Source organism: Ranitomeya imitator, chromosome 1 (genome assembly GCF_032444005.1).
Source record: "Ranitomeya imitator isolate aRanImi1 chromosome 1, aRanImi1.pri, whole genome shotgun sequence".
Taxonomy (NCBI): Eukaryota; Metazoa; Chordata; class Amphibia; order Anura; family Dendrobatidae; genus Ranitomeya; species Ranitomeya imitator.
The window spans coordinates 732,859,899-732,885,021 of record NC_091282.1 but is presented as its reverse complement, the minus strand read 5'-3'; the positions used below and the strand labels follow the sequence as shown (position 1 = coordinate 732,885,021).

The window sequence follows — 25,123 nt, the reverse complement described above, 5'->3', positions numbered from 1 at the left end:
AATCATTTGTTGAAAGTAGTTTAAAAGCGGTCACATCAGAGCTCTGCTTTTCTAATACAAAGCTCCAAATCTATTATCTATCTATAGCTATCATCTATCTATCTATCTAGGCTTGAGAAAGGCTCTCCACGGGCCGAAACGTTGCCATTGTGGGCTATTAAATTTGAATACCTTCAGCACGGTGGCGCAGTGGTTAGCACTACAGCCTTGCAGCGCTGGGGTCCTGGGTTCTAATCCCACCCAGGACAACATCTGCAAAGAGTTTGTATGTTCTCTCCGTGTTTGCGTGGGTTTCCTCCGGGCACTCCGGTTTCCTCCCACACTCCAAAGACATACTGATAGGGATTCTAGATTGTGAGCCCAATCGGGGACAGTGATGATAATGTGTGCAAAACTGTAAAGCGCTGCGGAATATGTTAGCGCTATATAAAAAAAATAAAGATTATTATTATTATTATTATTATAACCTTATCCAGAATGGTGTGCTGCCTCTGATTTTTGGACTTCTATGACAAGGTTTGGTACATGCCTGAGGGGCCCTGCACCCTGATTTTTGTTTTTCTTTTCTGTGCTGCTCTCACTTTTTTGCAATTATTATATATCTATCTATTATCTATCATCTATCTATTATATATCTATCTATTATCCATCTATCTATTATCTATCTATCTCATATCTATCTATCCCATATCTATCTATCTCATATCTATCTATCTATCTATCTATCTATCTATCCCATATCTATCTATCTATCATCTATCCCATATCTATCTATCCCATATCTATTATCTATCATCTATCTCTCTATTATATATCTATCTATTATATATCTATCTATTTATCCCATATCTATCTATCTATCTATCTATCTAATATCTATCCCATATCTATTATCTATCATCTATCTCTCTATTATCTTTCTATCTATCATCTATCTATTATATATCTATCTATTTATCCCATATCTATCTATCATCCATCTCATATCTATCTATCTATAAATTATAAAAGATCACTGAGGGACATTACATTTTTTTTTTATTGCCCAGTTTTTCAATGTAATTTAGAGGAATTCCAATTACACGGAAAACAGTCCTCTCCCATGGCACAAGTCATTGGCAGAGCTGATCCGGGCCTCCTAAGTCCAGGTAGCCGGCAGACAAAGAATGGTCATATGATGTCACGGTTTCGCTATTGTTTTCAATAGCCAGCATGCAGTGAGCGCCTAAGCTCCCCCTGGTGGTGGCTGCAGGAAGACAGAATTTTAAGATCTACGCAGGGCATTTTTTTTTTTTTTTGCTTTGTAGTGACAATTGAAAGCAAATAACCTTAAGCAACGGGAACAGCTCACAAGCAGAGACAAAGAAAATTGGGCACAGAGACAGATTTCTTTAAACTGATGTCATTTGTTGTAGGAGCACAGCAGACGTTCTTAACACAGCACATAATCCGTATTGTACACAGGTCTGTTGAGAGTGTGAAAAATCAATTTCTCAATGATTGTTACGGAACATGCAAACCTTCTCGTCTGGGCCACCTTCCCTCATCAAAAACCACAGCGCCAAACAGCAGATCATTGTGTGTGACCTGGAGGGCGTCCAGCAAATAAATTGGTTTAGATTATTTCTATTCTCCAGATCAGTTGTTTTTCTACACCAGACACAACATTATGTGAAAACACTGCAGCCGAAGGAAACTGGTGTGGATTTTCCGGGTTGCTAACATGATATTTTTGAGATCGCAAGTTGGAAAACATTGTGTTGACACTGCGCTTACCTTCTTCTTGCTGCAATAAATTTGCCATTTCTTCTCGTCTGGGAGGGCAAACATGGCTTCTCTGTGCTTGTCCGTGAGGTCCAATTCATCCTGGAAAAACAAAATACATCTATTAGTCTTGTGCCAATATTAGATTATGTCTCAGCACAAGGAAACATTAGTAAATAGTGCTGTAATGGCTTCAAAAAATAAAAAGTGGGCAACAAAACTGTTAAAGCCTTTCAATCTTTTCAAAAAAACTGACATACCCAAGTTAAATGTATGAACAGAGTTATTTACATGCTTACAGGGATAGTTTTGGATGGGTTTGCCCCTCTCACTATCAAGAACACGTAGCCCACTGGCTTGACTATCAGCGACTGGCAGAATAATGCAGAATTCGCCAGGGTAATTGTTAAATCCATTTCCCAATTGTGTGAAACTTTATTAAAAATCAGCTCCAACGAGCACCAAATTCCCAATGTGTTTGGGCAGGAAAGCAAAGAAGCTCCCCAAATTTCAATTCCATAGAGAACCCGAGGAAGGGCAGAAGTCTTACAACATAAGGGTCAACATTGTAAATATGGAGTCTTTGCATAAACTTCATGCATTTGTCAATAATGTAAATAGTAACTATTGTTTTAAATTTTTGTTTTGAGAAATCAATAGTACAAGTGAAAATAAAAACAAACAACAACTTTGTAATATATCTTATCAGAGAAATCTGCTTTTTCGATCCTCCTGGACTGATCGATCATTCTCAAAGTTCTCAATTCACAGGTAAAAGCTGTCTTCAGTGGATACAGACTTTCCCATTACGAAGATAATGTTCTATGGAACTTGAAGCAGAATGTTTGCGTATGCCTCTAGAGCCTCCCCTCTCCATAAAAGCACCGTCAACTCCAACAACGGCTATTCTTAAACAACTTATGAAATACTTATAATTGTACATCAGTAACCACTGAAACATCTGAATAAAAAAAAATCTAAAAACTCTAAAGCAGAAAACTTTGTGAAATTCCAAACTTGCATCAGTCTAAAAACTTTGGACCATAACTATACAGGAGAATGGTGAATGCAGACTCCGGAAAGGAGCCGAAGCCGAGGAAGACTTCAACACCTGCGCCCCTTCTAAAGCCTCTAATTTCCCGGCTGCACGCTCCCCGTGCACATGGCAGGTAAACATGAAACAGACTGCTCTTAATATTTCATTACCTGCACAAACTTCTGAAGCCATGTAAATGAGCAGCAGATGCTCGGGCGCAGCGCTGCCCCTTTGATGATAATTTATATCTGCCCCTTTTGCTGCTGATGGCATTATTCTTACTTCAAACAGCTCCATACAACACCAGACCTCAATAGCCCATATTAAACCTGTCCCTCTTCTTATTGTCTGCAGCGTCACTTTATATTCTCAGACCCTGTAATTAGGAAGAATTAGGGAAAAAATAGCAATCAAAGCACCTAGGGCTTAAAGGGATTCTCCAGGACTATTTCAGAAGACTGGTCAGCTCTCCTGACATCTCCATGTTAGTATATACTTGCTCCAAGATTTTTGGTATTAAATGCATATTTATTTATTATTTTAGTTTTTAGAATTCTGCATTGTAGCGTTTCCCTGTTATTCCTCCTGGAATTGCATGAATAACTTAACAATTTTGTTTTGCCATACCCTTTGGGTAAAAAGGGACCCTCAAACTGTCGAAACAGGTCCTTATTAGTGATGAGCGAATGTGCTCGGATAAGGCGCTATGTGAGCACGCTTGTGGGCTAACAGTGTCTTCGGCGCGGTCGAAAAATATGTTGGAGTCCCCGTGGCTGCATGTCTTGACAGCCACAACACGTCTGTTTGTTAGGCAATCCCTTCATGTGTTACGGCTAGCGAACAGCCACAAGACATGCAGCCACGGGGACTCGAACATATTATTCGAGCACGCCGAAGACACTCGGTTAGCACCTGAGCATGGTCGGGTAACACCTTATCCCAGCACTTTCGCTCATCACTAGTCCTGGTCCACATGGGAGCATGTGCCTGGTCCTGAATTTAAGGCCCCTATGCAAATTGGATGAAAGCTGCAAAAAAAAAAAAAAAACAACAAGAAAACACCGGTTTCAGTGGGGCGGACCGACCATCTGATGATAGAGCAGGATCTTTCAGTTTTCACCGGAGTAAGGCTGATACCAGAGGGGTCAGAAGGCGACTTTCTCCTGAACGCTCGGCTGAGTTGAGCTCTCATGTATATGGGGGAGTTGAGAGAGAGAGTCTGCTGGATGAACAGTCTTGATGACCGCTATATCAGCTGCATTGCTAGCTACTTACAAGTGGGCTCAACGGTTTGATCATTTTTGAAGTTTGCTTTTAAAATGAGACAAGCGATATTGGAAACAAGCGAGCAATCCTAGCAGATGACATCAGGGCACACGTATTTGCAGAGCTGCATTTTGCTCTCCCCTGTGACAAGGAACATTGGTTTATACAGAAGAGGATGTGTGAGTTCACGTCTCCTTCCTCCAATACAGCTCTTTATTTCCTACCCCTGCTCGTTCTGTGTTGTGGTCATACAGACAGGCCTCCCGGGTCACAGGAAGCACCAATTAACAAGTCATCTCCTATTCTGTGCATTAAGTCATTGCCATCAGTGAGTACACCAAGTCATTGGGGGAGATCACACCGAAAGTGAAGTATAGAAATCTAGACAGTTTATTGTTTTATAGCATCATGTGGTTATGACAAAAAGGAGTCTATAACCATTAGTGTGCTTGGTTGTTGCTTTCCTCATTCCTCTGCGACAATATTTGTTTACTTGGCTGCATCAATGACATGCCATCTATCACAAGTGATCGCTGCAGCCAATCACTGGCCTCAGCTGCCCAGCCCCCTTGGTCATGATTGACTGTTCCAGCGTTTTTCCATGGCAATCTTTCAGAGCTCAAATCTTACACCTAGGCCAATTGAGAGTGGCAGATAAGAACATAGTAACAGTTAGAAGGCCGAAAAAAGACATTTGTCCATCCAGTTCAGCCTACCGTATATTCCGTCAGAATAAATCCCCAGATCTACGTCCTTCTAAAGAACCTAATAACTGTAAGATACAATATTGTTCTGCTCCAGGAAGACATCCAGGCCTCTCTTGAACTCCTCGACTGAGTTTGCCATCACTGCCTCCTCAGGCAAGCAATTCCAGATTCTCACTGCCCTAACAGTAAAGAATCCTCTTCTATGTTGGTGGAAAAACCTTCTCCTCCAGACGCAGTGAATACCCCTTGTGACCGTCACCTTCCTTGGTATAAACAGATCCTCGGAGAGATATTTGTATTGTCCCCCTATATACTTCAGGTACCTTCACACTCAGCGACGCTGCAGCGATACCGACAACGATGTCGATCGCTGCAGCGTCGCTGTTTGGTCGCTGGAGAGCTGTCACACAGACAGCTCTCCAGTGACCAACAATCCCGAGGTCCCCGGGTAACCAGGGTAAACATCGGGTTACTAAGCGCAGGGCCGCGCTTAGTAACCCGATGTTTACCCTGGTTACCAGCGTAAAAGTAAAAAAAACAAACACTACATACTTACCTACCGCTGTCTGTCCCCGGCGCTCTGCTTCTCTGCACTCCTCCTGCACTGGCTGTGAGCACAGCGGCCGGAAAGCAGAGCGGTGACGTCACCGCTCTACTTTCCGGCTGACCGACGCTCACAGCCAGTGCAGGAGGAGTGCAGAGAAGCAGAGAGCCGGGGACAGACAGCGGTAGGTAAGTATGTAGTGTTTGTTTTTATTACTTTTACGCTGGTTACCAGGGTAAACACCGGGTTACTAAGCGCGGCCCTGCGCTTAGTAACCCGATGTTTACCCTGGTTACCAGTGAAGACATCGCTGGATCGGTGTCACACACGCCGATCCAGCGATGTCTGCAAGGAGTCCAGCGACAAAATAAAGTTCTGGACTTTCCTCAGCGACCAACGATCTCCCAGCAGGGGCCTGATCGTTGGTCGCTGTCACACAGAACGATTTCCTTAACGATATCGTTGCTACGTCACAAAAAGCAACGATATCGTTAACGATATCGTTATGTGTGAAGGTACCTTTACACATGGTTATTAGATCTCCCCTCAGTCGTCTTTTTTCTAGACTAAATAATCCTAATTTTGCTAATCTCTGAGTATTGTAGTTCCTCCATCCCATTTATTAATTTTGTTGCCCTCCTTTGTACTCGCTCTAGTTCCATTATATCCTTCCTGAGCACCGGTGCCCAAAACTGTACACAGTACTCCATGTGCGGTCTAACTAGGGATTTGTACAGAGGCAGTATAATGCTCTCATCATGTGTATCCAGACCTCTTTTAATGCACCCCATGATCTTGTTTACCTTGGCAGCTGCTGCCTGGCACTGGCTGCTCCAGGTAAGTTTATCATTAACTAGGATCCCCAAGTCCTTCTCCCTGTCAGATTTACCCAGTGGTTTCTCGTTCAGTGTGTAACGGTGATATCGATTCCTTCTTCCCATGTGTATAACCTTATATTTATCATTGCTAAACCGCATCTGCCACCTTTCGGCCCAAGTTTCCAACTTATCCAGATCCATCTGTAGCAGATTATTAAGAACAATGATGCAGAAACTAAAATCAAGGAAGCGGGCGAGGCAGAGTTTACAAAGGAGAGCCTAAGAACTACAGCACAGACCAAAAGTTTGGACACACCTTCTCATTTAAAGATTTTTCTGTATTTACATGACCATGAAAATTGTACATTGAAAATTGTACTGACTGAAGGTCAGTCAGTCTGAAAAATTGGGAAAACTTTGAAAGTGTCCCCAAGTGCAGTGGCAAAAACCATCAAGCGCTACAAAGAAAGTGGCTCACATGAGGACCGCCCCAGGAAAGGAAGACCAAGAGTAACCTCTGCTTCTGAGGATAAGTTTATCCAAGTCACTAGCCTCAGGAATCACAAGTTAACAGCAGCTCAGATTAAAGACCAGGTCAATGCCACACAGAGTTCTAGCAGCAGACACATCTCTACAACAACTGTTAAGAGGAGACTTTGTGCAGCAGGCCTTCATGGTAAAATAGCTACTAGGAAACCACTGCTAAGGACAGGCAACAAGCAGAAGAGACTTGTTTGGGCTAAGGAACACAAGGAATGGACATTAGACCAGTGGAAATCTGTGCTTTGGTCTGATGAGTCCAAATTTGAGATCTTTGGTTCCAAGCACCGTGTCTTTGTGCGACACAGAAAAGGTGAACGGATGGACTCTACATGCCTGGTTCCCACCGTGAAGCATGGAGGAGGTGTGATGGTGTGGGGGTGCTTTGCTGGTGAAACTGTTTGGGATTTATTCAAAATTGAAGGCATACTGAACCAGCATGGCTACCACAGCATCTTGCAGCGGCATGATATTCCATCCAGTTTGCGTTTAGTTGGACCACCATTTATTTTTCAACAGAACAATGACCCCAAACACACCTCCAGGCTGTGTAAGGGCTATTTGACCAAGAAGGAGAGTGATGGGGTGCTACGACAGATGATCTGGCCTCCACAGTCACCAGACCTGAACCCAATCAAGATAGTTTGGGGTGAGCTGGACCGCTGAGTGAAGGCAAAAGGGCCAACAAGTGCTAAGCATCTCTGGGAACTCCTAATTCATAGTTTTGATGTCTTCAGTGTGAATGTACAATTTTCATAGTCCTGAAAATACAGAAAAATCTTTAAATGAGAAAGTGTGTCCAAACTTTTGGTCTGTACTGTACCTGGAATCGAGACCTCCCACTGGACACCTGTGAATTCATTTGCACTTTGCAGTGCTGGGTCTTGGGTTCAAAGACCACCAAGGACAACATTTCGAAGGAGTTTGTATGTTCTCCCTGTGTTTGTGTGGGTTTCCTATGGGACCTTCGGTTTCCACCCAAACTCCAAAGACATAGCGGTAGGGAATCTCAATTGTGAGCACCAACAGGGACAATGATGATGATGTCTGTACAATGCCTTGGAATATGATTGCGCTATATAAGAAGCAAATTAAATAATAATTGGGTTAAAAGTGTGATTTCACGCCTATAAGAACTCTCTGAAAGGCCACAAACTTGTATTCACATTTTGTATTTTAGCCCCCTACCTGCTGCCATTATTGCCAAAATACTACATTATCTCCTATACTATGGATACTACGAAAATAGTAATTTTTTGATTGATGAGGTCCAATCACTGGGACCCCCAGTCATCCCAACAATGGGGCTTTGAATCCCGGGAACCATGGACTTCGAATGGAGCAGCGGTCAGGCATGGACACCTTCTTTTTGGATCACAAGATACTATAATAACTTGGTCAACCAGACGTCACTTGGCGTTACAACTAAGCTCATCATACACATTCATGAGTAATCTAATGTCAGAATTAGACAAGCAAGATGATAAAAAGATAAGTGGCACCAGAAATACTAAAAGTAATACACAGTGCTGCTCACCATTAGTGGCACCCCTTCATTTTTTCATAGACTACAATATTTTCAGAAATAAATGGAAATGTACCAAAGTTATATCCTCAGGATTTTTTAATTAGTGGTCCAAAGTAATACAACAATAAAACATTGTTTTTCAACTTATATGTTGCAATTTCAAAGGAGAAACAGAATAAACAGCATGTGCAGCAATAAAGGCTCCCCTAATTAACACTCGGTTGTACACCCTTTAGCACTGATGACAGTGCTTCTTGTAGCCATCGATAAGCTTCTTGCACTTCTCTTCTGGTATTTTCTCCCACTCTTCCTTTGCAGTTTGTTCAAGCTCTTGAAATTGCAGGGTTCTTTTTCCCCAATGGTAGATTTCAGCTCACCTCAAAGATTTTCAATGGGATTGATGTCAGGACTTATTGACTGCCATTTTAAAAGTCATTTTTTTGCTTTTTCAACCATTCCTGTCAACTTTTGGATGTGTGCTTTCGGTCATTGTCTTGCTGGGGGACCCATAATCTTCGACTCGAACCAAGTTTTCTTACACTAGGTAGAACATTTTGCTATAAAATCTCTTGATAATTTCATGATTCCTGTGACATGGTCAAGGCCTCCAGTACCAGATGCTGCAAATTAACCCCACAGCATCATGGATCCTCCTTCATGCTTAACTCTTGGTAAGGTGTTCTTTTCCTTATAAGCTTCATATTGTGCCGACTGTATAACTGTTGCTTTGGATTGCCAAAAAGCTATTTTTGTTTCATCTGTGTACAGAACATTTTCTCATAAGAATTGATTGTGGTTTGTCAATGTACTCTTTGGCAAAGAATCAGAACATTTTCCCATAAGAATTGTGGTTTGTCAAGGTACTCTTTGGCAAAGAATCAGTTGTTCCTTTTTAGGTCTTTTCTTCAGGAATGGTTTCTTCCCTGGCATTCACCCATAAAGCTCTGCTTGGTTCAGTGTCCGATGTATGGTACTTGTTGAAACCATGACCCAAGACTGTTCCAGGTTGGCCATCAGGTCTTTGTATGTTTGAGGTGGTGTTTTTTTTCCACCATTTGCACCAACCTCCGAAAACATCTCTTGTCCATTTTCCCCACGTCCAGGGAGGTTATTGATAGTACGATGATTGGTAAACTTTTTAATAACATTGCGCTCTCTTGAAACTGGAATACCAAGGTCATTGCAGTTGGCCTTATACTCTCTTTGGAAGTGTTGTGTTTGCTAATAATATCAGTTTTGACGTCATCAGACAGCTCCATTGTCTTCACCATTGTGAAAAAGGAAAAGGGCCTACCATGTCCCTCTTAAAAAAAAAAAAGTCATCATTCATTGGCTAATTTATGTCACATGGCACCGACAATTAATCACAGTTGATTCACATTTGAGATTTACCACAGGCAAATCAAAATGTGTTTCAATATTAACTTAACGTAAAGGGTGCCAATTCCAGTGTCAAAGCAAGTTTTAGTTTAGTTTTTCTATTTTTCCCTCCCATTGTTTTTGTTTTAAATTGTTTATCATTTGCTGTTATGTATTTAACGCGAGTGCTCTATACAAAAAAACTGCTTCACTTGATTCTTTTTTTTTTTTTCATGCTATATTCCACATTATGTTCTTAAACTTCATGGGTGCCAATAACCATGACCAGGACTGTACCTAATCATGTTAGGGTATGTTTACACAGAGCTTCTGGAAGTAAATTTTGAAGCAAATTCTGCTCCAATCTACATGGAAAATAAAGTAGGAAATGCTTTGAATCTATAACTGGCCATTTCAATGAGAAATAATAATGGTGCTGTTTTTTTCACATGGAAAAAGCAGTAATGTGCAGATTCTCGAGTACTTTCTGCATTAAAAGCAGCTCCTAATTTTACTTCTGAATCAAGTGAAAGAAAAAAAAAGCCCTATACAAAAAAAACCATTAAATAAAAACTACAACAAAAACGTAACAGGAAAATCCACATAAAAAAAAATCCATGCAAACTGAACCTCAGCCAAACATGTTGTCTATGTAGGAAGTTGGGCAACCTTTACGGCACCAGAAACCAAGCAGGTGTGGCACAAATAGGATACCGTAATCAGGACATGGGTCCATCATTCTTAGCGCCAGGGCGTAATATCAGGGCACAACAATTGTGCAGCGATTGTTTGGCCTAATAATAGACAATAGTTCTGGTGCCTCCCTATGTCCTCAGTGATGAGTAGCTGATTGCACAATATGTAGGAAGATAATAAACTTACATAATCTCTGGATATATAATTACATAACACAGGACACACAGGTTATTCCTTATTTTTGTGGCTAGCCCAAGTAAAACAGTGGGGCAGTGGGCACAGGGTAGCCTGGGATCTCCTTGCTTCATATAAAGTATTTATAAATTAATGCTATGTTCTTCTTCTTAAAGGGGTTGTCTCCATTCAGAAAATTTTGTTCCATGAGAGCAGTTTTTTTCATTAAAAATATTCTTGTGGTTTACTCAGCATACGCAGATCCAGGGCTGAGCCGCCGACTCTGTGTTCTGGTATTCAAAGTCATGTCGACAGCAAATTGGTGAGCTCAGCTGCTACCTCTGGGTAGACAGAACATCGCCCCTCGGAGCTGCTATGCTCACTGATTGGCTGTAGTGCTGCCAATGTTCGATGTCAGTGTCAAAATCAATACCAGACACAGGGAGTAGTGGCACTGATTCAGCGCTGGACCAGGGGACAGTGACTTAAGCATTTTTTTTATAAACTGTGGACTGAGATTTTCTGCAATCAGACAACCCTTTAAGAGTAAGACCAAACAGAGAAACACCAACACAGCGGCCAACTGTTAAAAGGGCACATGATTTTGCAGAACAGCTGTTTCTACCCCAAAGTCACATAACCTATTGTAACGTGGGGCAAAAAAAAAAAATCACTGTTCTGCAAAATCATGGGCCCATTTGAAAACCAGTCAACATAATGTAGCGGCAGGATGTCGCAGAGGTTTTCTGCCACACCTTGGCCACATCACCTAGCCCTAGTAATGAATGAATGAAATTGGGCATTAATGGATAGATTTTGCATTCATTAATTCCTGCTTTTAGTGGCCTCCATACACATAAGATAACATTTATGATTACGACCAAAATGAACGACTGTAGGCTGTTTCAGTGAAAACAAAAAACACGATTGTTAATTGCATCTGATGCCTACAAATGAATGATCATTATCGCTCAAAACCCGGATTGGCATGTTGAATTTTTGGGGCAGGTGTTAAGCATTGGCTGCAATCTAAGATTTTTTTCCCCCAACGATTCGCTTGTTGCTGTTCAACAGCCACAACACATGCAGAGATTGTTTAACAAACAGGTAATCCCTACATGTATTGTGGCTGTAGAACAGCAGCGAGACATGAAGCCATGGCGACTCGAACATAGTATTCATGCACACCGAAGACACTTGGTTAGCACCAGAGCATGATCAGATAACACCTTTTGGTCTGCACTTTCGCTCAACACTATCCTTGACCTATCTTGGCCCGGGCACATGCCAGCGCTATGAAATTACATCAGGGGCGGACAGATCATTGCTGTGGGGGCCTAAAGAGGTAAGGGGGTCTACTACAACCTCAAATTAGCAAGGAGCTTCTCTCATACACAGGGGCCTTTTTCTATCTGTATTCGTCAAGGCAGCATGGTACCAATGTGCACTAGGCAACATAAGCAGGACACGCAAGACACTGAAAGGAAGAGTCTTGTACCTGCGCTACACTCTTATAGATTTAATGTAGGAACGGAGTTAGGGAAGTATATTAATACCTTTATTTTGGGGGCAATGAGCTTTGGGGGTGTTACGACTAATATGGGTCTGCAAACTTGATCTCATACAAACATAAGAAGGTTACGTCTGTGGGATTATACCCACCCAAGGGGGGAGTTTCTTTGCTTTCGATATTACAAAGTAAAGTTGCACAGCATAACATAAAGCATAATTACAACGTGCTCAAAAGTTCATACAAGCAACAATGATGGAAACTTTAATTGTGATCGAGCTTAACGCTATTATGAAGGATAAAAGGTTTACACCTAACAGCGGGCAGTCATTCACTTCACATGGAGACATCGCAAACAAATACTTTGGAAATTTGCCATTAAACTGCTTATATTTCGGCAATACCCTGAGGAGTCACATCACAATGGTGGAGTGCCTCACGACTGCAGCTTTGACATAATTCATGTCATAGTCAACATATTGTGGCCCAGTGGTAAGTTTGGGATATTACAAGGTTACTAAGGAGAGATGAGTGAACCGATTCACAGGATTCTGGTTAAGCGGCCAGTTTAGTATTCAGTGACCGCTGGACAGGAGTACCTCAGAAAGGCCTCCGTACCCGACGGCATCCCAGTCTCCTCTTTTGATTAGCCGACCTGGTGCAAAGTAATTGTTGCAGTGTGATGCACACACAATGTCTCATCAGGTAAACTAATCAAAAAGAGGAGCCGGGGATGTTATCAGGTACTGAGGCGGTTCGCAGCAGGGCTGTGGAGTCGGCGTCGTGGAATGGGAGTCAGTGTCCATTTTGGTGAAGTCTGAGTCGGTATACAATGGACAGACTTCTAAAATACATAATAAATTGGGTACAGTAGTTCAAGGTAGTCTCCAGACTGAAACGGACAGCCTCTTAGACAGACGGCTGGCCAAAGAATCGCAGTTTGCTCTTCGACCGTGATACACGATGTGTAAATGTGGAATAACCAGCAGATGATTTTCCCGCTGTTGAGTTATATGTAGAAAAATCTGCTGTGAAGTAAACCTGGAGATTAAACTGACAGACGCTATGGATTTGAACTCTACAATAAATCGATTTATGCTGTGGGTATCATCCCTAGACCTTGTTCAGCATTTTTAAGCCAAAGCGAGGAGTGGAACAATTAGGCCGGAGTCACATTAGACCGTAATACGGACGAGTGCTATGCGATAAAAAACCGCATAGCACTCGGACCAATGTTAATCTATGGGGCAGCTCCTATCATCAGTTGTTTTCTCGGCCGTATTCAGGATCCGAGTGAAATCGCAACATGCTGCGATTGTCAGCATATCTCGCCCGAGACTCGCCATTGCAAGTCTATGGGTGTGAGAAAAACTCGCACACCACACGGACCATCATTGTGACATCCGTACGGCATCTGTATGCAATGCGATTTTAATATGAGCTTTTACATAGAGCTTTTACATAGAGAGAACTGCTGTATGTAAAAGCTCATGTTAAAATCGCATTGCATATGGATGCCATACGGATACATAGTAACATAGTAACATAGTTAATAAGGCCGAAAAAAGACATTTGTCCATCCAGTTCAGCCTATATTCCATCATAATAAATCCCCAGATCTACGTCCTTCTACAGAACCAGATATCACATCCTCGCATTGCACACAGATAACATACGGATCACTGTTTGGGAACATTTCTGAGATTTTCAGCCATCAAAATCGGACCGATTTTTTATACGGTAAGTGTGACTCTGGCCTTAGAGGAAAAGTATAATAGAAACACGTCACCACTTCTGCATTTATCACCCACTCCTGGTTTTGGCTTACAAAAACTGAGGTAAAAAACTCGCCAAATACTGAACATGGCCTCAGGCTATGTTCACATGCAGCATTACAAAGAATTTTTAGAGCAGAAACTAATGAAAAATTGAGCGGGAACTCTCCAAATCCTCCTCCAAATATGAAAACTTCTATAAAAAACAAAAACAAAAAAACAAACAAACTTGAGTCTCTGCTCTGAAAACTCATTGAAAAGACTCAACGTTCATATAGCCTTAAAACTATTCTTGTTCATTTTTCTCAGAAATCCACTTTACAATTCGTAAGAGAAGTCTTTTGGGTGTATACAGTACAGACCAAAAGTTTGGACACACCTTCTCATTTAAAGATATTTCTGTATTTTCATGACTATGAAAATTGTACATTCACACTGAAGGCATCAAAACTATGAATTAAGTATATAATTCCACATTTGTTAACAAAAAAGTGTGAAACAACTGAAATTATGTCTTATATTCTAGCTTCTTCAAAGTAGCCACCTTTTGCTTTGATGACTGCTTTGCACACTCTTGGCATTCTCTTGATGAGCTTCAAGAGGTAGTCACTGGCAATGGTCTTCCAACAATCTTGAAGGAGTTCCCAGAGATGCTTAGCACTTGTTGGCCCTTTTGCCTTCACTCTGCGGTCCAGCTCACCCCAAACCATCTCGATTGGGTTCAGGTCTGGTGACTGTGGAGGCCAGGTCATCTGGCGTAGCACCTCATCACTCTCCTTCTTGGTCAAATAGCCCTTACACAGCCTGGAGGTGTGTTTGGGGTCATTGTCCTGTTGAAAAATAAATGATGGTCCAACTAAACGCAAACCGGATGGAATAGCATGCCGCTGCAAGATGCTGTGGTAGCCATGCTGGTTCAGAATGCCTTCAATTTTGAATAAATCCCCAACAGTATCACCAGCAAAGCACCCCCACACCATCACACCTCCTCTATGCTTCACGGTGGGAACCAGGTATGTAGAGTCCATCCGTTCACCTTTTCTGCGTCGCACAAAGACACGGTGGTTGGAACCAAAGATCTCAAATTTGGACTCATCAGACCAAAGCACAGATTTCCACTGGTCTAACGCCCATTCATTGTGTTCTTTAGCCCTAACAAGTCTCTTCTGCTTGTTGCCTGTCCTTAGCAGTGGTTTCCTAGCAGCTATTTTACCATGAAGGCCTGCTGCACAAAGTCTCCTCTTAAAGGGACTCTGTCACCCCCTCCAGCCGTTAGAAACTAAAAGAGCCACCTTGTGCAGCAGTAAAGCTGCATTCTGACATGGTGGCTCTTTTAGTTATTGGTGCAGTCAAAGCAGAAATAAAGCGCTTTATCATTTTGCAAAAATACCTGTCTTTAGTCGTGGAGGCAGGTCTTAACCCCCCTGCTGCACACGCCACACTGCCGTTACTCAAGGCTTCTTCGGCACCGGGCGCCGCCCCTCCACGCTGTTTTCGAATCAAATCCGGCGCCTGCGCTGTATTGTTCTGCCTGGGGCAGGCGCAATGAGCGCTGCCCGTCTGACCTCAGATGCAGTCTCGCAGACTGCTCCTGTGCGGCCACCCAGCTTGTGAATCCCAGCCTCACAGTGTGTTATGCATTATGCACAGTGCGGGGCTGGGATTCACAAGCTGGGTGGCCGCAAAGGCGCAGTCTGCAAGACTGCATCTGAGGTCAGACGGGCAGCGCTCACTGCGCCTGCCCCAGGCAGAATAAAACAGCGCAGGCGCAGGATTTGATTCGAAAACAGCGTGGAGGGGGCGGCGCCCGGCGCCGAAGAAGCCTTGAGTGACGGCAGTGTGGCGTGTGCAGCAGCGGGGGTTAAGACCTGCCTCCACGACTGAAGACAGGTATTTTTGCAAAATTATAAAACGCCTTATTTCTGCTTTGATTGCACCAATAACTAAAAGAGCCACCTTGTCAGAATGCAGCATTACTGCTGCACAAGGTGGCTCTTTTAGTTTCTAATGGCTGGAGAGGGTGACAGAGTCCCTTTAACAGTTGTTGTAGAGATGGGTCTGCTGCTAGAAATCTGTGTGGGATTGATATGGTCTCTAATCTGAGTTGCTGTTAACCTGCAATTTCTGAGGCTGGTGACTCGGATAAACTTATCCTCAGAAGCAGAGGTGACTCTTGGTCTTCCTTTTCTGGGGCGGTCCTCATGTGAGCCAGTTTCTTTGTAGCGCTTGATGGTTTTTGCCACTGCACTTGGGGACACTTTCAAAGTTTTCCCAATTTTTCGGACTGACTGACCTTCATTTCTTAAAGTAATGATGGCCACTCGTTATTCTTTACTTAGAATTTGTATTATTGCAAGAAAAAAACAGCTAACAGTCTATTCAGTAGGACTATCAGCTGTGTATCCACCAGACTTCTGCTCAACACAACTGATGGTCCCAACCCCATATATAAGGCAAGAAATCCCACTTATTAAAACTGACAGGGCACACCTGTGAAGTAAAAACCATTCCCGGTGACTACCTCTTGAAGCTCATCAAGAGAATGCCAAGAGTGTGAAAAGCAGTCATCAAAGCAAAAGGTGGCTACTTTGAAGAACCTAGAATATAAGACATAATTTCAGTTGCTTCACACTTTTTTGTTAAGTATATAATTCCACATGTGTTAATTCATAGTTTTGATGCCTTCAGTGTGAATGTACAATTTCATAGTCATGAAAATACAGAAAATTCTTTAAATGGGAAGGCGTGTCCAAACTTTTGGTCTGCACTGTATATATATATATATATGTGTGTGTGTGTGTGTGTGTGTGTGTGTGTGTGTGTGTGTGTGTGTGTGTGTGTGTGTGTGTGTGTGTGTATATATATATATATATATATATATTTTATTATTGTTATTATACATTTTTATAGCGCCATTTATTCCATGGCGCTTTACATGTGAATACGGGGCAAATATAGACAAATACATTAAACATGAGCAGATAACAAGGCACACGAGTACATAAGGAGGGAGGACCCTGCCCGCGAAGGCTCACAGTCTGCAGGGGGTGGGTGAGGATACACTAGGAGAGGGAAGAGCTGGCTGTGCGGCTGTGTATATATATATATATATATATATATACACACACACACACACACACATACATATATACATACACAGTATAGACCAAAAGTTTGAACACACCTCATTTAAAGATTTTTCTGTATTTTCATGATCAAAACTATGAATTAACACATGTGGAATTATATACTTAACAAAAAAGTGTGAAGCAACTGAAAATATGTCTTATATTCTAGGTTCTTCAAAGTATCCACCTTTTGCTTTGATGACTGCTTTGCACACTCTTGGCATTCTATCGTTGAGCTTCAAGAGGTTGTCACCGGGAATGGTTTTCGCTTCACAGGTGTGCCCTGTCAGGTTTAATAAGTGGGATTTCTTGACTCATAATGAGGTTGGGACCATCAGTTGTGTTGTGCAGAAGTCTGGTGGATACACAGCTGATAGTCCTACTGAATAGACTGTTAGAATTTGTATTATGGCAAGAAAAAAGCAGCTAAGTAAAGAAAAACAAGTGGCCATCATTAAAGAAATTAAAGTCAGTCAGTCCGAAAAATTGGGAAAACTTTGAAAATGTACCCAAGTGCAGTTGCAAAAATCATCAAGCACTACAAAGAAACTGGCTCACATGTGGACCGCTGTCATGATTCCAATGGCAGGGAATCACAAAAGGACAAGCACCAACGAGCTCTAGGGTGATGGAACCTGAGCTGACCGCGACCCTAAACCTGAACACACAAATAACAATAGCCGGGGAACGTGCCTACGTTGATCCTAGACGTCTCGCACCAGCCGAAGATCTAACTTCCCCTATTAGAAGAAACACAGACCTCTCTTGCCTCCAGAGAAATACCCCACAGAAATAGCAGCCCCCCACATATAATGACGGTGAAATGAGAGGAAGGCACATACACAGTATGAAAACAGATTCAGCAAAATGAGGCCCGCTAAAACTAGATAGCAGAGGATACAAAAGTAAACTGCGCGGTCAGCAAAAAACCCTTCAAAAAAACCATCCTGTAATTACTTGAACTCATGTTCCAACTCATGGAACATGAGGAGCAATTACAGCCCGCTAGAGCAACCAGCAGCAAAGAAAATATATGCAAGCTGGACAAGACAAAAATAAAGCAAAACGTGGAACAAGAAAATCAAAAACTTAGCTTGTCCTGAAGATTACTGAAGCCAAAAGCTGAGGTAACAAAACACTCTGATAACCTTGATAGCCGGCGGGGAAATGACAAGAAAGCCCGGTTAAATAGGAAACTCCCAAATCCTAATAGAACAGGTGGACACCAGAGACAGCAGAACACAAATCACCCAGTACCATCAGTAACCACCAGAGGGAGCCCAAAAACAGAACTCACAACAGTACCCCCCCCCCCCTTGAGGAGGGGTCACCGAACCCTCACGAGAACCACCAGGGCGACCAGAATGAGCCCTATGAAAAGCGCGGACCAAATCATCAGCATGAACATCAGAGGCAACCACCCAAGAATTATCCTCCTGACCATAACCCTTCCACTTGACCAAATATTGGAGTTTCCGTCTGGAAACACGAGAATCCAAGATCTTCTCCACAACATACTCCAATTCTCCCTCCACCAGCACCGGAGCAGGAGGCTCAAGCGAAGGAACAACAGGTACCTCATACCTCCGCAACAACGACCGATGGAACACATTATGAATAGCAAACGATGCCGGGAGATCCAAACGAAACGACACAGGGTTAAGAATTTCCAAGATCCTATAAGGACCGATGAACCGAGGCTTGAACTTAGGAGAAGAGACCTTCATAGGAACAAAACGAGAAGACAACCACACCAATTCCCCAACACGAAGTCGAGGACCCACGCGGCGACGGCGATTAGCAAACTGCTGAGCCTTCTCCTGGGACAACTTCAAATTGTCCACCACATGACTCCAAATCTGATGCAACCTATCCACCACCATGTCCACTCCAGGACAATCAGAAGGCTCCACCTGACCAGAGGAAAAACGAGGATGAAACCCCGAATTACAAAAGAAAGGAGAAACCAAGGTAGCAGAACTAGCCCGATTATTAAGGGCAAACTCGGCCAGCGGCAAAAAGGTAACCCAGTCATCCTGATCAGCAGAAACAAAACACCTTAAATAAGTTTTCAAGGTCTGATTAGTTCGCTCCGTCTGGCCATTCGTCTGAGGGTGGAATGCAGACGAAAAGGACAAATCAATGCCCATCTTAGCACAGAACGTCCGCCAAAATCTAGACACAAACTGGGATCCCCTGTCAGAAACGATGTTCTCCGGAATCCCATGCAAATGAACCACGTTCTGGAAAAACAGAGGGACCAACTCAGAGGAGGAAGGGCAACTTAGGCAAGGGTACAAGATGAACCATTTTAGAAAAGCGGTCACACACAACCCAGATGACGGACATTTTTTGAGAGACAGGGAGATCCGAAATAAAGTCCATGGAAATGTGCGTCCAAGGCCTCTTCGGGATAGGCAAAGGTGACAACAATCCACTGGCTCGAGAACAGCAAGGCTTAGCCCGAGCACAAACCTCACAAGACTGCACAAAAGAACGCACATCCCTCGACAAGGAAGGCCACCAAAAAGACCTGGCCACCAAGTCTCTAGTACCAAATATTCCAGGATGACCTGCCAACGCAGAAGAATGGACCTCGGAGATGACTCTACTGGTCCAACTATCCAGAACAAACAGTCTCTCAGGCGGACAACGATCAGGTTTATCCGCCTGAAACTCCTGCAAAGCACGTCGCAAGTCTGGGAAGACGGCCGACAAAATCACCCCATCCCTAAGGATACCAGTGGGCTTAGAATTTCCAGGGGAGTCAGGCACAAAACTCCTAGAAAGAGCATCCGCCTTCACATTCTTTGAACCTGGCAGGTATGAAACCACAAAATTGAAACGAGAGAAAAACAGTGACCAACGAGCCTGTCTAGGATTCAGACGCCTGGCAGACTCAAGGTAAATCAGATTTTTGTGATCAGTCAAGACCACCACACGATGTCTAGCACCCTCCAGCCAATGACGCCACTCCTCAAATGCCCACTTCATGGCCAAAAGTTCCCGATTACCCACATCATAATTCCGCTCAGCGGGCGAAAATTTCTAGAAAAGAACGCACATGGCTTCATCACCGAGCAATCGGAGCTTCTCTGTGACAAAACCGCCCCCGCTCCAATCTCGGAAGCATCAACCTCAACTTGGAAAGGAAGCGAAACATCAGGCTGACGCAACACAGGAGCAGAAGAAAACCGGCGTTTAAGTTCCTGAAAGGCCTCCACAGCCGCAGGAGACCAATCAGCAACATCAGCACCCTTCTTAGTCAAATCCGTCAACGGCTTAACAACACTAGAAAAATTAGTTATAAAACGACGATAGAAATTAGCAAAGCCCAAGAACTTCTGCAAACTCTTAAGAGATGCAGGCTGCGTCCAGTCACAAATAGCCCGAACCTTGACGGGATCCATCTCAATAGTAGAAGGGGAAAAAATATACCCCAAGAAAGAAATCTTCTGGACTCCAAAGAGACACTTTGAGCCCTTTACAAACAAGGAATTAGCCCGCAGGACCTGAAACACCTTCCTGACCTGCTGAACATGAGACTCCCAGTCATCAGAAAAAAACAAAATATCATCCAAATACACAATCATAAATTTATCCAGATATTCACGGAAAATATCGTGCATAAAGGACTGGAAGACTGAAGGAGCATTAGAAAGTCCGAAAGGCATTACCAAATACTCAAAATGGCCCTCAGGCGTATTAAATGCGGTTTTCCACTCATCACCTTGCTTTATTCGTATAAGATTATACGCACCCCGGAGATCAATCTTAGTGAACCATTTAGCCCCCTTAATGCGAGCAAACAAATCAGTCAACAAAGGCAAAGGATACTGATATTTTACGGTAATCTTATTCAATAGACGATAATCTATACAAGGCCTCAAGGACCCATCTTTCTTGGCCACGAAAAAAAAACCTGCTCCCAAAGGGGACGAAGATGGACGGATACGTCCCTTTTCCAAGGACTCCTTAACATAATCCCGCATAGCAGTATGCTCTGGCACTGACAGATTGAACAAACGACCTTTAGGAAATTTACTACCAGGAATTAAATCTATAGCACAATTGCAATCCCTGTGAGGAGGAAGCGAACTGAGCTTAGGCTCCTCAAAAACATCCCGATAATCCGACAAAAATACAGGAACCTCAGAAGGAGTAGATGAAGCGATAGAAATCGGAGGTGCATCATCATGAACCCCCTGACATCCCCAGCTTAACACAGACATTGTTTTCCAGTCAAGGACTGGATTATGAGTTTGTAACCATGGCAGACCAAGTACTAGAACATCATGTAAATTATACAATACCAGGAAGCGAATCACCTCCTGATGAACGGGAGTCATACGCATGGTCACTTGTGTCCAGTACTGAGGTTTATTCATAGCTAAAGGTGTAGAGTCAATTCCCTTCAAAGGAATAGGGACTTCCAGAGGCTCAAGACTAAACCCACATCGCTTGGCAAATGACCAATCCATAAGACTCAGGGCAGCGCCTGAATCTACATAGGCATCGACGGAAATGGATGATAATGAGCAAATCAGAGTCACAGACAGAATGAACTTAGACTGTAACGTACTAATGGCAACAGACTTAACCTTTTTTGTGCGTTTAGAGCATGCTGATATAACATGAGCTGAATCACCACAATAAAAGCACAACCCATTTTTCCGCCTATAGTTTTGCCGTTCACTTCTAGACTGAACTCTATCACATTGCATTGTCTCAAGTGCCTGTTCAGAAGACACCGCCAAATGGTGCACAGGTTTGCGCTCCCGTAAACGCCGATCAATCTGAATAGCCATAGTCATAGACTCATTCAGACCCGTAGGCGCAGGGAACCCCACCATAACATCTTTAATGGCCTCAGAAGGGCCATCTCTGAACTTTGCAGCCAGGGCGCACTCATTCCACTGAGTAAGCACTGACCATTTCCGAAATTTTTGACAATATATTTCTGCTTCATCTTGCCCCTGAGAGAGAGCTAATAAAGCTTTTTCAGCCTGAATCTCTTGGTTAGGTTCCTCATAGAGCAAACCCAATGCCAGAAAAAACGCATCCACATTAAGCAACGCAGGATCCCCTGGTGCCAATGCAAATGCCCAATTTTGAGGGTCACCCCGCAGGAAAGATATAATAATCTTAACCTGCTGAGCAGGGTCTCCAGAAGAGCGAGATTTCAAAGAAAGGAACAGCTTGCAATTGTTCCTAAAATTCAGAAAACTAGATCTATCTCCAGCAAAGAACTCTGGAATAGGAATTCTAGGTTCAGACATAGGAGCATGTACAACAAAATCTTGTATATTTTGAACCTTAGCAGCAAGATTATTCAAGCTGGAAGCTAAACTCTGGACGTCCATGATAAACAGCTAAGGTCAGAGCCATTCAAGGATTAAGAGGAGGAGAAAAAAAAAACAGCCAGGCTGCAATTAGGGCTAGGCAGCAACCTCAGAGGAGAAAAAAAACAAAAAACTTCCTCAGACTACTTTTCCTCCTACTTCAGCCCAAACATTTTAGGCCGGCTATACTGTCATGATTCCAATGGCAGGGAATCACAAAAGGACAAGCACCAACGAGCTCTAGGGTGATGGAACCTGAGCTGACCGCGACCCTAAACCTGAACACACAAATAACAATAGCCGGGGAACGTGCCTACGTTGATCCTAGACGTCTCGCACCAGCCGAAGATCTAACTTCCCCTATTAGAAGAAACACAGACCTCTCTTGCCTCCAGAGAAATACCCCACAGAAATAGCAGCCCCCCACATATAATGACGGTGAAATGAGAGGAAGGCACATACACAGTATGAAAACAGATTCAGCAAAATGAGGCCCGCTAAAACTAGATAGCAGAGGATACAAAAGTAAACTGCGCGGTCAGCAAAAAAACCTTCAAAAAACCATCCTGTAATTACTTGAACTCATGTTCCAACTCATGGAACATGAGGAGCAATTACAGCCCGCTAGAGCAACCAGCAGCAAAGAAAATATATGCAAGCTGGACAAGACAAAAATAAAGCAAAACGTGGAACAAGAAAATCAAAAACTTAGCTTGTCCTGAAGATTACTGAAGCCAGAAGCTGAGGTAACAAAACACTCTGATAACCTTGATAGCCGGCGGGGAAATGACAAGAAAGCCCGGTTAAATAGGAAACTCCCAAATCCTAATAGAACAGGTGGACACCAGAGACAGCAGAACACAAATCACCCAGTACCATCAGTAACCACCAGAGGGAGCCCAAAAACAGAACTCACAACAGACCGCCCCAGGAAAGGAAGACCAAGAGTCACCTCTGCTTCTGAGGATAAGTTTATCCAAGTCACCAGCCTCAGAAATCGCAGGTTAACAGCAGCTCAGATTAGAGACCAGGTCAATGCCACACAGAGTTCTAGCAGCAGACACATCTCTACAACAACTGCTAAGAGGAGACTTTGTGCAGCAGGCCTTCATGGTAAAATAGCTGCTAGGAAACCACTGCTAAGAACAGGCAACAAGAAGAAGAGACTTGTTTGGGCTAAAGAACACAAGGAATGGACATTAGACCAGTAGAAATCTGTGCTTTGGTCTGATGTGTCCAAATTTGAGATCTTTGGTTCCAACCACCGTGTCTTTGTGCGACGCAGAAAATGTGAACGGATGGACTCTACATGCCTGGTTCCCACCGTGAAGGATGGAGGAGGAGGTGTGATGATGTGGGGGTGCTTTGCTGGTGACACTGTTGATTTATTCAAAATTGAAGGCATACTGAACCAGCAGAGCTACCACAGCATTTGCAGCGGCATGCTATTTCATCCGGTTTGCGTTTAGTTGGACCATCATTTATTTTTCAATGGGACAATGACCCCAAACACACCTCCAGGCTGTGTAAGGGCTATTTGACCAAGAAGGAGAGTGATGGGGTGCTACGCCAGATGACCTAGCCTCCAGTCACCAGACCTGAACCCAATCAAGATGGTTTGGGGTGAGCTGGACCGCAGAGTGAAGGTAAAAGGGCCAAAAAGTGCTAAGCATCTCTGGGAACTCCTTCAAGATTGTTGGAAGACCATTTCCGGTGACTACCTCTTAAAACTCATCAAGAGAATGCCAAGATTGTGCAAAGCAGTCATCAAAGCAAAAGGTGGCTACTTTGAAGAACCTAGAATATAAGACATATTTTCAGTTGTTTCACACTTTTTTGTTAAGTATATAATTCCAAATGTGTTAATTCATAGTTTTGATGCCTTCAGTGTGAATGTACAATTTTCATAGTCATGAAAATACAGAAAAATCTTTAAATGGGAAGGTGTGTCCAAACTTTTGGTATGTATATATTTGTTCTTTAAGAGGCTTTTATAACTAACGGTTAAAAGAGCCCCAAACATTTGACACTTCTTTGAAGCAAATCCTGAAGGAAACTTTGCAAAATTATACATTGTCTGATCAAAGGGCTGCACAGACTTTTTTTTTTTTTTTTTAGGGGGGGGGGGGGGGGGGGCGAACTTCACCCTCAACCACTCCTCCAGAGAAAAAAAAAATTGTATCCTGATGCAGTTTTCCCTCTAAAAACTTTTTGAATGCCTCAAAAAACGTGTGAACATAGCCTAAGGTTTTGTTTCACAATGAGCTGTGAAGTGGAATTTGAAGCAGATCCGCATTAAACCAAGTCTTTTTTTCTACAAGGTTTTGAAAACCTCACCGAGAAAAAAAAACATGTCACAATGTCACATCTTCAATGCAGACTCCTCAAAGTACGGTATCCATTTGAAAATTGATATCATGTCAAAAGGATGCAAAAAAAAAAATGCTTCAAAAACCGTTATAAAAAACCTACTGGATTTCAGTTGAAAACGATCTGTCTTCAAAAACATCTCTGCAGTACAAGGGTATGTTCACACAAGCACCTGTTGCAAAGTATGAAATATGCAGTAAAAGCACCATATTTCTGTAAGGAAACCTGCAGAGGTCTCTGTGGTTGTCTTTTTTCTATTGCGGCAGGGAAAGATCCCATGGGCACAAATATTCATTCAAGATCATTGCCCATGCAAGCATGTCCGCCCATGAAACAGAAAGCACATGATATAACTTCACTCGGCATTTGTTACAGGCAGATTACATTCAGTGTCTGAAGTTGCTGACTAGACCGGTCCAGAAGTTCTTATATATAATTTACTGGCTTGCATCCATTGCCGTGAACACCACGATTATTTCACCAATTTGCATTAAAAAAAAAAATCAAACTGGAAATAAACTGTAAGGCTATGATCACACGTTGCGTTTTTTCAGCATTTTTCCGCA

General features: G+C 42.9%; 1 protein-coding gene across 4 annotated transcripts in view; it reads right to left on the bottom strand.

The window, feature by feature from the left end:
- Nucleotides 1–25,123, bottom strand: part of DAAM1 (dishevelled associated activator of morphogenesis 1) — a 218,840-nt gene that overhangs the window by 64,104 nt on the left and 129,613 nt on the right. For all 4 annotated transcript variants that reach the window (XM_069733373.1, XM_069733399.1, XM_069733382.1 and 1 more), the window contains one exon: nt 1,777–1,866. In XM_069733373.1, coding sequence (XP_069589474.1) covers nt 1,777–1,866 — 90 coding nt within the window. The remainder of the gene's footprint in view (nt 1–1,776; nt 1,867–25,123) is intronic.